Here is a 15,528-nt window from a genome sequence, read left to right as displayed (position 1 = left end):
TTCCCATAATCCATCATGAATATATAGTTTTTCAAACAATCAATAGCTTTGCTTCCTCCTTAGACTTTAGAAAAGTTTTGAGCAATCAAAAAGATACCCAGGGATGTTAAACTTGATTTGTTCTTTTTCTCCAACTATTTTTTCCAGTAATAATTTCATAGCTCTTCCATTAGCCATTCTTTCAATATTTGTCATTGTTAATACTGAAATATTTGAAAGGGCCAGAGAACCACTTTAGTTATGAGGATTCAGAAGGAAAGGAATTGCTTGAATCAGTGCCTATTGTTCATCTTTTCTTTGCTCTTCTCTGACCCCTGCAACATTAGGGATGACCTTGAACAAGGATAAGAAAATAGAGAAATCTTACTAAGGAGAATCTAAGAATAAAGAGAAAATTCTATTTTATTCCCTTGCCTTGGAAAAAGGTGTTTAAGAGTTGCTTTTTTTTTTTTTTAATATACACTCATAACATAAGTTCCTTCATTCTTTCTACTATGTATGTGGGACCAACGTAAGAAGAGGTGAAGACCTGAACATTGAAGTAAAAATGTTTATGAGACAAGACTGGATATGCAGAAGTGTTCATAAATAGTAGTTTCCTCTAAGCACAGTGATCTGAGAATTATTAGCAAATGCTGTATCTTGTCAAAATATTCCTATTTTGTGGCTTAGCCTAGGAAATTAAAAGAGGTGAGATAGTAACACATGACAACAGTAGCATTATGTGCTTACTGTCAACAGGCATTTGTTAAATACATTGTCTAATCCTCACCACAACCTTTAAGTTAGGGACAACATTTAATTCCCATTATAGACATGAGGAATACTAAGAATAAATGATGTTGAATCACTTATCCATGGTAACACATCCATTAGGCCTACAAACTGCGTTTTAACTGGGTATAACTCTAAGAATGGGGACCCTTGTCTCTCATGGGATGTTCTTTCTACTGTTTGACACTGATCATCATACACTAATGGCTGATAATGCTTTTATGATCAAAGATTTTAGATTGAAAATGTTTAATATGAATGACGGGACATTCATGAATAGAGAAACTCAGTCAATATGTTTTTAGTTATCAGTGACAGGTCAGGATATACATATTCAGAAAAGGAAGGGTGTTTGATATTTTTAAAAAATCTTAATCTCATCAAAATCAAGTTTATTACCAACATTGTATGGAGTGCCATGCAGATCATATAATATTTAAATGCATAATATATGATTATCTGAATGCCTATTTAAATAGAAGCTGAAACCTAATTTTGTTTAGGATTGTGAATCTTAGACTAAGAAGGTAACCAACATTCATCAAAAACCACCATTACATATCAGATGCTTTGTATACATTATTTCATTTAATACTCAGAACTCTGTGATGTATCATCCATTTTCCAGAGGAGAGCAAATCTTAAAGAATAATTTACTTAAGATTCAAGCAGTAGGAAGTGGCTGGACAGTTTTAGAACTCAGGTTTGCCTGCCTCCAAATCCTGTTCTCTTATGTCTCTACCATATTTGAATTAGATTGAATCTTATGGTTAACATACGATTGGGATGAACCTCTTTATATGGTTCCCTTAAAAACTTCTAACTACCTAATTCAGTTAGTGATTTTAAAAGTTTTAACCATTTAAGAAGAAAGTTCTAGTAGAAGCAAACCTTTTAAAAGTCCAGGTGCAATATGAGAAATGCTGTGAAAATGTTGTTGATTAATGAGACCAACAAGGAAATTCAATTCCAGTTCAGTAAGAGCTAGAAAGCTGATGGGCAGGGGTACCATCTCGCCCTCCCAGGGTGGTAAACTGTCAAGGAACTTCTGGCTGACAAGAGTCTACCAAGATGAGTCCTCTCATCTAGGACTTTTTTTTTTTAATTTTTTAAGCAATAATAATTTTAAAATAGAGATACTGTTGTTTCCCACTGTCTCCACAGAACCTTACCTTCCTATCTATCTCAGGTTAATTGAACACCACTAGTAGAGAATGAATGTTTTGGGCAGCCTGGAGGAGGCAACTGTGAAAGGAGTGACTAGAAGGTGAATGGGAAGTAAAGTCCTAAGTAAAACCATAGAGCTAAATTAGAAAGTGAGCCAAGGAATTTAATGACAATTCAGATGCGCAAACAGAAAGAGCCAAGGATCCCATTTTGAAGCCAAACATAGGAAGGACGAAAGGAGGCCGGGAGGAAAAGAAAGAAGGAAGAAGGAATTAAGTGTTGGCAAGAAAGGAGAATAGGGAATTATTGTTTAATGGTTACAGGTTTCAGTTTTGAGTGATGAAAAGTTCTAGAATTGGATAGTGGTGGAACAAACATATGCATTTACTTAATGCCACGTTCATGAACTGTACACTTAAAAATGGTTAAAATAGCAAATTTTATGTTATGCCTGTATTACATTTTTTTTTTAATTGGGCAAAGGATCTGAATAGATGTTTCTCCAAAGAAGAAGGGATTAGGGTTGAAAAGACAGATATCTAATTGTACTTAGGTTGTTTGTTGTATTACATCAGTAGTACAAAATTATTCTTTTCACATTAAAAATTCTGTATTGTAGCTTTGTTTTCCTATAAGAGTTCTGTTTTCATAAAGCAGGTACCTGAGTGCACGATGTCAGTGAAAGGCTGGGTCTGTTCTGAGGTGCCAGGCCATACAAATGCCCACTGTTTACTTGGTGGCAACATCTTCTTTTCTTTTCTCAACAAATGTCTATTAAGAGTCAACTATGCGTCATGTAAAATTCAAAACTCTGGGACTATAGTATTGAACAAAACAGGCCTGTTCTCCTGGGTCTTCCAGAGTCAGGAGGACAGGAAATAGACCAACATGCAAACAATTACAGTCAAAGTAATTATCATATAATAAAGATCACCTCAAAAAGTAGAGATGCTGAAAGAATGGGCCTCACCACTGAGCTTTGAGGAAGGATAGTTAGTATAAATAAAAGAAAATGTGGGAGCTTTCTTTCTTTATATATTTTCTTCCTTTGGTTTCCATTTTGCCATCTATTATACCAGGACATTTTGGCACTTCCTGGGGAGTTACTAGGGAGGACACATGGTAACCTGGTTTCATTACCCATCATACTGTAGAGGTGCCAATGTGGTACCAGCAAAGGGAGAAACGAGCGTTCAGAAGGGTCACAGAGGGGGGCTAGGGACCCAGACAAGCCTCCTGAAATTCCACTCCAGGACTCCTTTTGATTTTTGCTTTGCACCATGATTTTACACACAGTTGAGTGGTTCTATTAATCAATTGCCCCCCTCCAACACACACATACAATTACACAAAGAACTAAAAACAAAATTAAACTAAATTTGTTGGAAATGTTGTTAGATGGCAATGTCATCCCATCAATTCAAGAAATGTGCAAGGTGATGAAAAGACATACTTCATATCCTGTACGTAACATTGATCTTACCGTTCCTTTTACTGACTCTTAGCATTTGGTTACTTTTCTGCTGTAGTGTCTTAAAAGCCAATTCTTAGCAGGCTGAATTATACATTCTGCTCCACTGCTAAAATGAATACTAAGACCAAACTGTGCCCAGGATTCTAAATCTAACATAATGGTAGCAGATACAAAAGCAGGGCATTGAGCTGGACTGGGGACCTTATGTTGAATCCAACAGGATCTTCTTTCTGTAATTTTTCTTGGCCTGAATCTTCAGTTTATTACTGGGAACAAAACCCCATATTGAAAAGAGCAGGTATAAATGAATGCTTTGGAAATTTCTTTTTAGTTGCTGCATAAACTGTTTCATAAAGGATAAAAAAAGTTTTCTTAGATTCTACCTGCATGTCCCGAGGTCATCCTGAATGAAATAGCCTCAGATCTGGGCAGCCTGTTTAATCCCACATTGCTTCCCTGGCTATAGGTCATGTCACTGTAAATATTCTAAATATCGTATTTTTAGAAGAAAAAAATTTATTATTTTATTAAATAGTGTGGGCCCAAATTCTATATATGGTTTCTTGATATAGTAGAGAAATTTAGCCCTCATTAATATTCAAGATGTCCCTCATTTTAAAAGTGTTTGTTCAAAATTCCCTTTGTCACTTGGTTTGGAGCTCAAATAATTTTTCTGTGGAGACAATAACAGCCTTGATGGTTAGGTCTCTAGACGGGTCAACAATAGCTCATTTAAGTCATGACATTGCTCAAGGATAATATTGGGCTAATAGCATAGAACTGGCCAAAAAACTATATTCACAGATGTTTCAGTATCTTTGAGAGTCAAGAAGGATGCCAGCAGCTCATGCCTAACTCCAACCACCAGATAGCTGTGTGACAAGAACGTCCTTCACTTTCTCCACCTGCGGGAGGTATAGGAACCATTCGTTATTCATGGTGAATTCCGTGATAGGAATGTTCATTGGGGAAGGCTTATGGATTAGGAATGTGATGTACTGTGTAAAGCCAAAAATGTCAGGCCATGAGGAAGAAGGCAAAAGCTGGGACCTATTCCTGGGTGACCAGCAAACGCATTCACGACACCCTCTGGGATGCTAATGGCTTGATCTGCCTACTTCTTTTTTCCTGGTTGTCATGTGGCCCTTCCAGTCTAGGGTTTTGTTTGTTTTGATTTCTGGCCCCTGCAGCGCAAATGTGGTCTCATAGCTCCTCTCTTCCTGAACTATCACACAATACTCCTGAATGTGTTTTTTTTTTTTTGTTTTAAACACTTCTGTAGCATCAGGAAAAAGCATGAGGAATAAAAAGTCTCCTCTCATATGCTTTTATCTTCTTCCTCATTTGTAGCCTATAGGAGAAAAAGTCACCCTTGGACAACGTACGTATGTTTAGATGATTTGAGGACTAAATTCCTATCTCACATTGAATGCAACAGAAATGGTCCTCAGATTTCCCTCAGGGCAGTTGGGATCGAGAGGGCCCGGTCTGGGGTAGAGAAAAGGGTCATAATCAAAACCTCACTACAATACTCACAAGAGTCTAGATTTTTCTACATGTGACATGGACTCATGTGAGGAGTGGGATCTTATTCAAATCAAGAATTTCCATATGTATATTTTATCCAGATAATATAAATGATCAGATGCTGGTCAGTAATCTTCAGTAAGGCCAGTGTCATTACCTTTCATGCAAAAACTGAAGTATTAATATTTTAAATGATAATTGTTCATATATTAGAAAGTATATCTGAAAAATCTTTTTGTTCAAATAGCACAGAATGGAAAATATGAGACAGAAATGAGTCATCAGCAAAATGATATCTCATTGAAAATAGAGGAATTAGCGCTATGAATGTAAGCTTTCTATTAATGACAGAGGGCAAAACAATAATTCTGACGAAATACTCTTTAAGGTCTGCTAAATATTGTGGACATTCCAACCAACCTTACGGTGTTGTTCTCAAGAGTAAAACTGATGTTCATATTTGAGAATTTTCCCCCACAACCCCAATTTAGGCCTTTTCTGTATAAATAAAAATCCCTTTTGAAAACAAGTCAAATATGGCATAAGACACTTCCCTCCCTCAAAACAGTATCCCCCCAAATAAATATTATTTTTAAAAGTTTCTTTTTATATACCACTAATTATCTTCAAACGTTTTACACAATTAAAGTTTACAAATAGTCTTAAAATAGGCCAAAGTACTTGAAATTGTTAAGTTATTAACACATACCGTATCATTAGAATTGCTCTGATAACTATGCTCATCAAAAGACCAAAGACATTTGCTTTTGGCTTCAGTAGCCCATACTATGTTTAAATACAGAATTATTTTGCAGCCGAAAATGTGCAAATGTCCCTCTGCTTTTATACAGTTTGCTTCCACCAAAAGACATCACAAGTTTCGCCTCTCAGACAAAATCAGGAGATGTCAGACAGCAATGGCTGCCATGGAGAAGATGTGTGGAGTGCTAGGGAAAAGACGGGGAGAATATTAAACAGTGAAGAGACGGAAGGAAGGAGGAATGCCAGCGGAGAGTAGTGAAGAGGAACATGTATGACAGAAGAAGAAAACTGTGACTAAAGAAAGGGATATTGGGGTGGGGAGCAACAGGCAAGCCTCCGCTGTTTGGCCATATTTTTAGGAATTCCATTCAGTTCTCTATTCTTAAATGAATAATTACTTTTGTTTAAAGAGCCAGTGAAACATCCTTTAATCACCTACTGAGGACCTTGTAACCATGGAAAAAGATTTCTAAGAAATCAACCAAGTCCAGAAGTTTTCTTCAGGTGGCTTGTTTGTTTATCTGCCATGTTTCCATCCTCTGTATTTCCGCCCCCCAGCCTAGACTAATTGTCCTCTTATCTATCATAACAGAGGGCAGGGGAATGAGAGGAAACGTTTATCTTTCTTGGATGTTCCTGACTCCGTAGCTGCCCGGATAGGGGGCAGATACACATAATGTTGTTCACGGGGCTCTTTTTTCCTCCCTCCATTGCTACCTCTCACTTGTGAGTGGCTTCTGTTGATGCCAACATTGTAGCATTGTATCCTCAGTAAATCCTTTTTGATTCAGCCCTCTGTGCAACCAACAGTTAATAAGTGCCTCCTGTATACCCAGCCCTATCCTGGACTCTACGGATATAAAGATGCATGGGACTTTGCCCCATGCTTAGACCACTCAGTGTCGCTGTGGCCCCAGTGAAAGCAGCAGCTCTGCTGGGAACTGGCTACTGGAGCAGCCGGGCTAGTGGTATCCAGGTCCATTGCACTTCCTTCAGATTGCAGCAAGGCCACACAAATATTTTATAAGGTGTATTTTATTTACCTCTTCAAACTCAACGTTACAGAGACATTATTGGATGGCTTTTCACTGGAAGATTTAACTAAAACATCCATTCTTCCTCTGTTCTAATTGTTTTGTCGTTTGGATCCATAGGAACAGGTGTCCTTTCACTGAAGTGGTTTTTCCTATCAATCAAGCCAAGCAGTAAGAGTTCTTACCGAAGTTAATATTGAGCTAACGTTTTAAAAGATCACTCATCTGATATCCCACATCTTTGCAACCAATATATTTATATAAGAAGTGTGAACGTTTCTACAAGTCATCTAGAAGCTCACAATTTCCAAAATTATTCATAGGTTCAGTCCCTGGCTATCAACCCCAAGGGAGAAAACTCAGAAAGTACTAATACTTGGTACCTCTGAAGCATTGAGAAAATTCTGTGTTGATTTGTCTTCTTTTGTACCCTGTCGCATGAGAGCTACTTAGTTCAGCTGTTGAGTTTTTGATGCTTATGCACTCAGGTTCAGTGTTTTAGCCTCTACAGACTATTTTGCTTTCAACCAAAAGCATTTCTCACTCTGGTCAGCTCTTTTTCAAGTGCCCACGAAGCCTAAGGGCATACGGATGGCTCAGCCTAAATCCATCATCATCTTGGAAGAGAAAAAGCAGCATGTATATTTCAATCAGTCGAGAGAGGAACCATATTTTCTTCTTGGGTAGAGGATGCCTGTTGGGCAAGTACCCTATTCCTCTGGGTAAGAGCCAAATATCTGAAAGTTATAGGATTCACTTCCCATCAAACCTACTCTCCTGATCCTGCCCAACAGTGGTGACTGGTGGCTCCCTCCATGTTGCCTGTAGCCTTGGCTGCTCTGCTGCCTTGCTCAGGAAGCTAGTCACCCAGGCTTAGTGGATATCTCTTCCAAGAAAGTAAGGCTCAGATAGGACACAAACCAGAAGCTCCTAGTTGCATTCAGCCCAGAGACATATTTGACCCACACAGGGTTGTTTTGTATAATGTAATTATAGAAATTTCCAGTTCCTTTTGGAAAATGGAAAAGTCAAGCAATGTAGAGCCCAGATTTCTACAGGTAGCAACTGGCTGGAGCTGAGTAGCTGCTGTTCCATTCCGTCTGGGCACAGGCCTTTCCATCTGCCATACTCCCTACCTGACCCTCTCACTTACGTGCCTTTCCTGCTTGGTCCCAGTAGGCTTGCTGTTGAGGCAGTTCCTAAACTAGTACTCTTTTCGATAAGCTCAACTGCCATTGAACTATGTATGGGTCAATGGTAGGTACTTCACTGAGGCTGCAGGATTATTAAATAGCTGCTCATAACACGTTTGATAGTGGAGCGACCCATCTGATGTTCTTTGGGGCTGTTGATGCTCTATCTTCAAAAAGTAAATATGAGACTAATGGTGTCTTGGGTTTATGGGGGAGTAGTTTAAGGATGTGGATTATGCAGAATCATTAGATTCTTAAATCCAACCACCTGAAGGAGATGCTCATTGATAAGTAGAATTTATTGCAGCGAATGGATATTGTTGCATCAGATACTCTTGTTTCAACTAGAGGGTCCACGAAAGATTTATAAATGCACTCATGATTTGAATCAAGTGTGCCTTTGTCTTAAAAATAGAATTGCTGATTTTGTGGGCATCAGCTATTCTCATTTTTGTGTGTTCTCCTTTTAGTGGAAAAAGAATTGACAATAATGCTTTCTGTTTAAGATTTTGATTTACCACATTAGATTGGCTAGCCCTATCTAATACTGTACCTTCCTTCTTTGTCATGGTTCTGTTATACAAAATAATACTTATTTGAGGGACTAGTCTACAGGGAGATAGACAGAAATACTTCTTATTCAATATATTGCAAACCTGTAGTTTGCCAGGTTTTCTCAGAAGCGGAAGCAGTGGACCTGTGATTGGGTAGGGGCTTCGGCTGCTGTAAGCAGACACGTTTACAGCAACCATTTGGAGGAGCCTGGGGTAGGAGGTGGCTGGGCACCCAGGCAAGGATATCCTGAGGGGTGGCCTAGCAGCCCTCCATGTCCCTCATCAATTTGCCCCCATCTGGCCCCTCCAGATAGTCACTGCCACCTCCCACCCAGTGCTCCAGGCCCCATCCCATTGCCTAGCTTTACTCTGGTTCCCCAGTTCCCAGGGGAGTTCTGAGCCCCTCCTTCCACTGGCACCATAAGAGGTACAGACATGCTATTTGGAATCACTGTTTCCCCTGGGCCCATCACAGACTGTCACTACACCCAGGAGGGGCCTCCCATGCCAGTGAGCCGACGGAGCTAACATTGCTAAGCTCATTCTGGCTTGCACAAGCCCCTGCTACATCATGCAAGCCGGTTAAAACCTTGTGCTGTCTTTTCCATGGCTACAAAACATGACTGGCAGTACTGACCTAGCACGTAAGGCTCTCGTGAAAATGTCTCAGCACCTCCTGGAAAAGCAATCTAGTAAAATTAAAGCAAAGACAATAATGATGCTTCCAGAGGAGACGTTAGTGGACGCAGTGTGGTGGCTATTTCTCTGGGTTACACATACTCTGGCAGACCCCAGGAGAGTTTTCGATTGCCCTGTCCAAGAAAACATGGGCTACAGTGCCTGGAGGTTGAGGAAGGAATGTTATCTATCACCTTTAGCTTTGATGAGTGTAGGGCAGAAAGGAAACCACTTACTGCTGAATTATCAAGGTCACTTTGGTGAACTATGGTCTAATGAACCATGTTTTAAAAAGCACAAGCTCAGGATTAGGGCTTGTCAACATCAGACTCATAGGCCATGTTCCTGGGCCATGTATAAACATATTCTGTTAGCAATGCATGTTTCTACCTATACTGAAATATCCAGGTCCCTTCTGAAGCTTTGGATCCTTCTGGTCACTAAAATTGCAATGGAGACTGAAGAAGTTTTTCTCTGTAAAGAACCTATTTTATATTTCCATAGAGATTTGCTATGGAAAAAAATCTTTCAGGAGAGGCAACAGGGAGATACACAAAATGTACCTACTCGTCTTATTTTAAATGATGTTTCTTTGGTGTGAATTAAAAATCTAATCTGACTAAAGAAAAGCCATATTAAAAACTAGTGCAGCCATTGTGGAAAACAATTTGGCTGTCTGTTAAAACATTAAATAGAATACTCAAAAATTACTCTCCTAGGTATATATCTAAAAGAAATAAACAAATATGCCTACACAGAAAAAAAAGCAAAAACTAAACAGAAGATCCCTTTTTCCCTCAAAAGAGCTTCTCCAAGACCCTTTGCCCTCAACACACACACTTAGCTGCCCTCTTCCTTCCAGAGGTTTCCTTCCAGCTGGGAATTGTCCTACCCTCCCCATGGCCCTTAGTGCCTGTAATGTCGTATGTTTTCTAACATCAGAAACAGCAACCGAATGGGCAGTCATTAAACCAGAGGCACCCAGTCGGTAACTGCTCCTCCTCTGGATTCCTGTTTTGTCTGTGTTTCCAGAATGTGTTTTACCCCAGAGTACACTTAATTCAGACTGTACGAGCAAGCTATATTTCTCAGAAAGAAAATGAATAATCAAATAGTAATTTCACGAAAAATGTTATCCCTCCAAAAATGAAACACTCAAAGCTTTCCTACCTTCTAAGATCAAAGCTCTTGAATCTCTTGAAGTTCACAGCTGCTGGAATCAAAATTCGTTTTTTTAATACCCCATGTATAGTCCACAAGATAGCCAAAGACCTGACCTAGAGTATGGGCAGACTTCTCTGTCCTGGATGCCAGGCAGCAGGAACAGCTGAGAGTTCAATAGTAACACAGGTCATTTTTATGTATGTCCTTATCCATATGATGGATCGGTAGGCGAGAGCAGAGGGGAAAGGCAGTGCGGGTGAGCAGTTAATGCTTTTAGTTAACTTCAAGGCTGATTTACAGTTCAGTTAAACTTGGGTGGCCATACATTTCTCTTTGTCAGATACAAGTCCAAAGCATTGTTGTAACTAATATCTAGTGTATAAATTTGCTTATTCCTGGGCTCTCTATAGAATACTTTTCTTTCCAGGTCGTGAGGAATTTTATTCCATATGAAATTTTAGTTTCAGTTAATTAGCAAATATGTGAATATATTATAAAATATATAATTATATATCAATTTAAAGAACTACAAGATTTTTTCCCCATAAATATTTTAGAGAAACTCTTGCTAAAATAAAAGGAAAGAATTGAAGAAAAAAAAAAAAGAAAGAAAACAGGACATGATTTGATGTCCTGGGGCACATTCTTGTCTAGAAACATTACAGGCAGCATTGAAGCGAAGGGATGAAATAGAAAAATTCCTACTTAATAATAAAATATCTGAATCTAATAATGAAGTTATAACATCACCATCTGAAGAATTTGAATGTCAGCTGTTTGCAATGACAATTCAAAAATATTGTGATAATATTTACATATAAAATTGTATCTCATTATTTGTATTGGTCTATCAGTATAAGAGACAAGGAATTCTGTTTTTCCCTATTAATTTTAAATTCCAGGAATTTTTTTTTAAAGAATCATCTCTGAAGTTCTGGGTTTCCATTTAATATAAATATTTAACATAAATAACTTCTATTTTTATCAATTCCATACACATCTGTATGTTCCAATAAAATAAAGGATACTCATATATATTTCATGGGGGAAACTATTTAAGTGTATATACTAAAACTGTTTTATATAAACTGCAAGAACAGCACTTAAAGGAAAAATAGACACATGTATAAATTCTAACATAAAGAGATGAGAAATTACACTTGTAAAAATGAGGCTTTTATTGAGAATTGGATCCCCGTGTGTAGGATTATTAGCTTACCTTGACCATAAAGAATTTTTACTGATTATTTCCTAAAAATAGACTCTTGGCTCTTGAATAAATAAACCTCTTGTTTATTCATTGCACAAAGTTTGGTGGAAGCATTGCACAAAGAATAAATAGTTTTGTTAGACTGTGTTAAAAGCTTGGCTTTCAAGCTTGACATTTAGTGCACTGGTTCACACAGGCCACGCTCCCTGTCCTTTGGAAATGAACCTAGAGATCAAACTCCAGGGACCACGGTTCGCATTTGATAGGTTAGCTTTCTCTGTGCTTTTGGTTTTATTAAGAATGTTTGAACTGAACTGCTTTATTAGAATGTTATCCCCTTTTCTCTTTAATATGGGATATTTAAACATGCTCTGAATTTGAAACTGGTTGTTTTTGTATCTTAGGAACAAAATTACTTTTGATGGGAACCTATCTTTGAATTATAAATAGAAGTTAATAAATAATACTTAATTTATTATGCCTTTGAAAATATTTATAGTTACAAATAACTTCTCACATACAAATAAATTATTTCATTAGACTTCCTTGAGTACCTTAGCAAACGTTATTTGAAGGATAATGTGAACACATAATAAAGAGAAGTGAAGCAAAAACGAACAAAGGAGATTAGGTTCTAAACACACTGCATGCCCAGGTACAATGCTGTCACAGTTTTACAGAAAATACTGTGCACTTGAGTCATGATTCTTTGCAGTGGCCACATAGCACAAGGACAGAAGTATAAAATTTTTCAACGTGAAGGGTGGAAATTGTGCAAACTTATAATTGCATCAAAATTATGAAAAGTGGAAGAAATTTCCTATTTTCAAATATCTGTTTTCAAAGAGTAGAACTTAAACTCGTTCTTGTCCCTCCCAGAAGGCTGTCTAAATCACACTTATCTTTTCTTTAACAGATAATTCTGAAATAATCAGCAGAAACGGAATGGAATGCCAAGAATCCGCATTGAGAATAACTAAACATTGTTACTGTACATACTATCCTGTTTCCTCCTCAATAGAATTGCCACAAACTGCATGCTAAATAAAGGTGTAGTTCTTCTGGACAGACCACAACTCTAAGAAGCTAGTGCTGCTATATCATATATGAGTATTAAATATGGTATGCTTAGTATATTCCAACCTAAGATAGTTAACTACCTGAGACCAGCTGTGATGTTTAAAGACATAAAGGATAAAGTTTACTTTTAAAGGGTTTCTACACATAGTTTCTGTCCTAGGAATATTGTCTTATCTCCATAACTATAGCTGATGCAGAAAGTCCCACCAATTTTACGCATTTCGACTCCGAATATCTCAAAGTTAGCAATAAACAATTAGCATTAGTTTCAAAACCTATTCCAAGGGCAGGTTCAATTCGAACTCTAATCACTGTCATTTCATTTACCCACTGGATCACAAGGTATGTTTCACTTCTTGAGAACATGAATGCTGCAGCAAAGATGAGAAGTGAAGTAAAACTGATACCTGTCCTGCAGGTCTAAAATTTGAATGGAAATTCAAGCACAAGTACTGGGGACACATCAAAGTGTGGTATTTGGTTTGCCTGGAGATGCCGCATTGAATCATGTGATTCTAGAATAACATTAACTAGATTGAAAAAAGAAACTTTGCACGGTATGAGCTTCATACCCCACCAAACAAAGTCTTGAAGGTATTATTTTACAAGTATATTTTTAAAGTTGTTTTATAAGAGAGACTTTGTAGAAGTGCCTAGATTTTGCCAGACTTCATCCAGCTTGACGAGAATGAGAGGCCCATGCCAACAGTCTAATCTAAAGGATTAGTCTTTCCAACTCACCATCCGTTTGCCTGTTGCAGAATAACTCTTCTAAACTAAAAACCTAGTCAAACAAGGAAGCTGTAGGTGAGGAGATCTGTATAATATTCTAATTTAAGTAAGTCTGAGTTTAGTCACTGAAAATTTGTGACTTTAATCTAAATTACTATGTAAACAAAAAGTAGATAGTTTCACTTTTTAAAAATCCATTACTGTTTTGCATTTCAAAAGTTGGATTAAAGGGTTGTAACTGACTACAGCATGGAAAAAATAGTTCTTTTCATTCTTTCACCTTAAAGCATATTTTATGTCTCAAAAGTATAAAAAACTTTAATACAAGTACATACATATTATATATACACATACATATATATACTATATATGGATGAAACATATTTTAATGTTGTTTACTTTTTTAAATACTTGGTTGATCTTCAAGGTAATAGCGATACAATTAAATTTTGTTCAGAAAGTTTGTTTTAAAGTTTATTTTAAGCACTATCGTACCAAATATTTCATATTTCACATTTTATATGTTGCACATAGCCTATACAGTACCTACATAGTTTTTAAATTATTGTTTAAAAAACAAAACAGCTGTTATAAATGAATATTATGTGTAATTGTTTAAAACATCCATTTTCTTTGTGAACATACTAGTGATTGAAGTATTTTGACTTTTGAGATTGAATGTAAAATATTTTAAATTTTGGCATCACCGCCTGTTCTGAAAACTATATGCACCAAGCATATCATTTTTGTTTGAGAAAAAAGATATCCGCCATTTTAATTAATGTTGGTCAAAGTCTAATGCCCATTTATCTTATGCTATAGATTTGATAACCCTATCAAAAGAAAATCACATTCTAAGTGTAATCTTACATAGTGCTTGTATTGTTGCATTTGTTTTATTTTGTGTAAAAGTATTGTATCTAACTTGTATTACTTTAGTAGTTTCATCTTTTATGTATTATTGATATTTGTAATTTTCTCAACTATAACAATGTAGTTATGCTACAACTTGCCTAAAACATTCAAACTTATTTTCTTTTTTCTTTTTTCTTTATTAATTCACTTACACTCATTGAAAACATTTAGTATACATTACTAAAAGGTAAATTATGGGAATCACTGAAATATTTTTGTAGACTAATTGTTGTAACATTGTCTTTTTTTCTTTTGTTTCATGATTTTGATGTTAAAAATTATTAGCACACAACTATTTTCAGCCCTTTAATAATGGAGCATCAAAAACATCACCTGGATCCCCAAGCAAATATAGAGGACTGTATTTTTACTATGATATCCATTTTCCAGAATTGTGATTATAATATGCAAAGAGTCATAAATATGCCATTTACGATAAGGAGGAGGCAAGGCAAATGCATAGATGTACAAATATATGTACAACAGATTTTGCTTTTTATTTATTTATAATGTAATTTTATAGAATAATTCTGGGATTTGAGAGGATCTAAAACTATTTTTCTGTATAAATATTATTTGCCAAAAGTTTGTTTATATTCAGAAGTCTGACTATGATGAATAAATCTTAAATGCTTTGTTTAATTACAAAAACAAAAACACCAATATCCAAGACATGAAGATAGCAATTCAACAAATACTATAGTTAAGAGACGAACTCGCCACTTGTATGGGAACTACATTTCACTCTTGGTTTTCAGTATATAATAGCACTTCACGGATATATTCATTCAACCATACACCACTGGTAACATTTCTACTAAATCTTTCTGTAACACTTAAAGAATTCCCTCATTCATTACCTTCCAGTGTAAACAGGAGTCTAATTTGTATCAATTCTATGTTTTGGTTGTAATATTCAGTTCACTCACCCAATGTACAACCAATGAAATAAAAGAAGCATTTAAAAGGATTTCTAGTCTTCCTCCTTTGTGTGTCCAGACAGATTGATAATTAGCCAAACACAAGGGTTTTTACATTCACAAAGATAACATTTGGTAACTTCAAAGAAGAGGAAGCTCTGGTCTTCAAATGGGAGATTGACAGTTTTTGCTTTTGATGTTGGCTTTTTAACAGTAAGAAAAACAATTTAAAAGGATCATTTCAGAAGTTTTTTTAGTATTCTTTGAAATTAGAAGTAAAAATAAATCCTACTACTGAGCCCTCTTCTTTAGGATTTTGCCTGAATACAAAGAGATATGAACAT

The 15,528-nt window shown here is 36.5% G+C and overlaps 1 protein-coding gene across 11 annotated transcripts in view; it reads left to right on the top strand.

The window, feature by feature from the left end:
* MBNL2 (muscleblind like splicing regulator 2) overlaps window positions 1-15,233 on the top strand; it is a 152,890-nt gene extending 137,657 nt beyond the window's left edge. For 5 of the 11 annotated variants that reach the window (XM_081046197.1, XM_081046205.1, XM_081046201.1 and 2 more), the window contains one exon: window positions 12,454-15,233. In XM_081046197.1, coding sequence (XP_080902323.1) covers window positions 12,454-12,468 — 15 coding nt within the window. In that variant the 3' untranslated portion in view covers window positions 12,469-15,233. The remainder of the gene's footprint in view (window positions 1-12,453) is intronic. The other 6 variants (XM_081046202.1, XM_081046203.1, XM_081046196.1 and 3 more) reach the window with 2 other exon arrangements.
* The last annotated feature ends 295 nt before the right edge of the window (window positions 15,234-15,528 follow it).

Source organism: Rhinolophus hipposideros (assembly GCF_964194185.1).
Source record: "Rhinolophus hipposideros genome assembly, chromosome: 4".
In the NCBI taxonomy this organism is placed as follows: Eukaryota; Metazoa; Chordata; class Mammalia; order Chiroptera; family Rhinolophidae; genus Rhinolophus; species Rhinolophus hipposideros.
The sequence above is the reverse complement of the archived record's forward strand: the minus strand, read 5'-3'. Positions and strand labels throughout refer to the sequence as shown.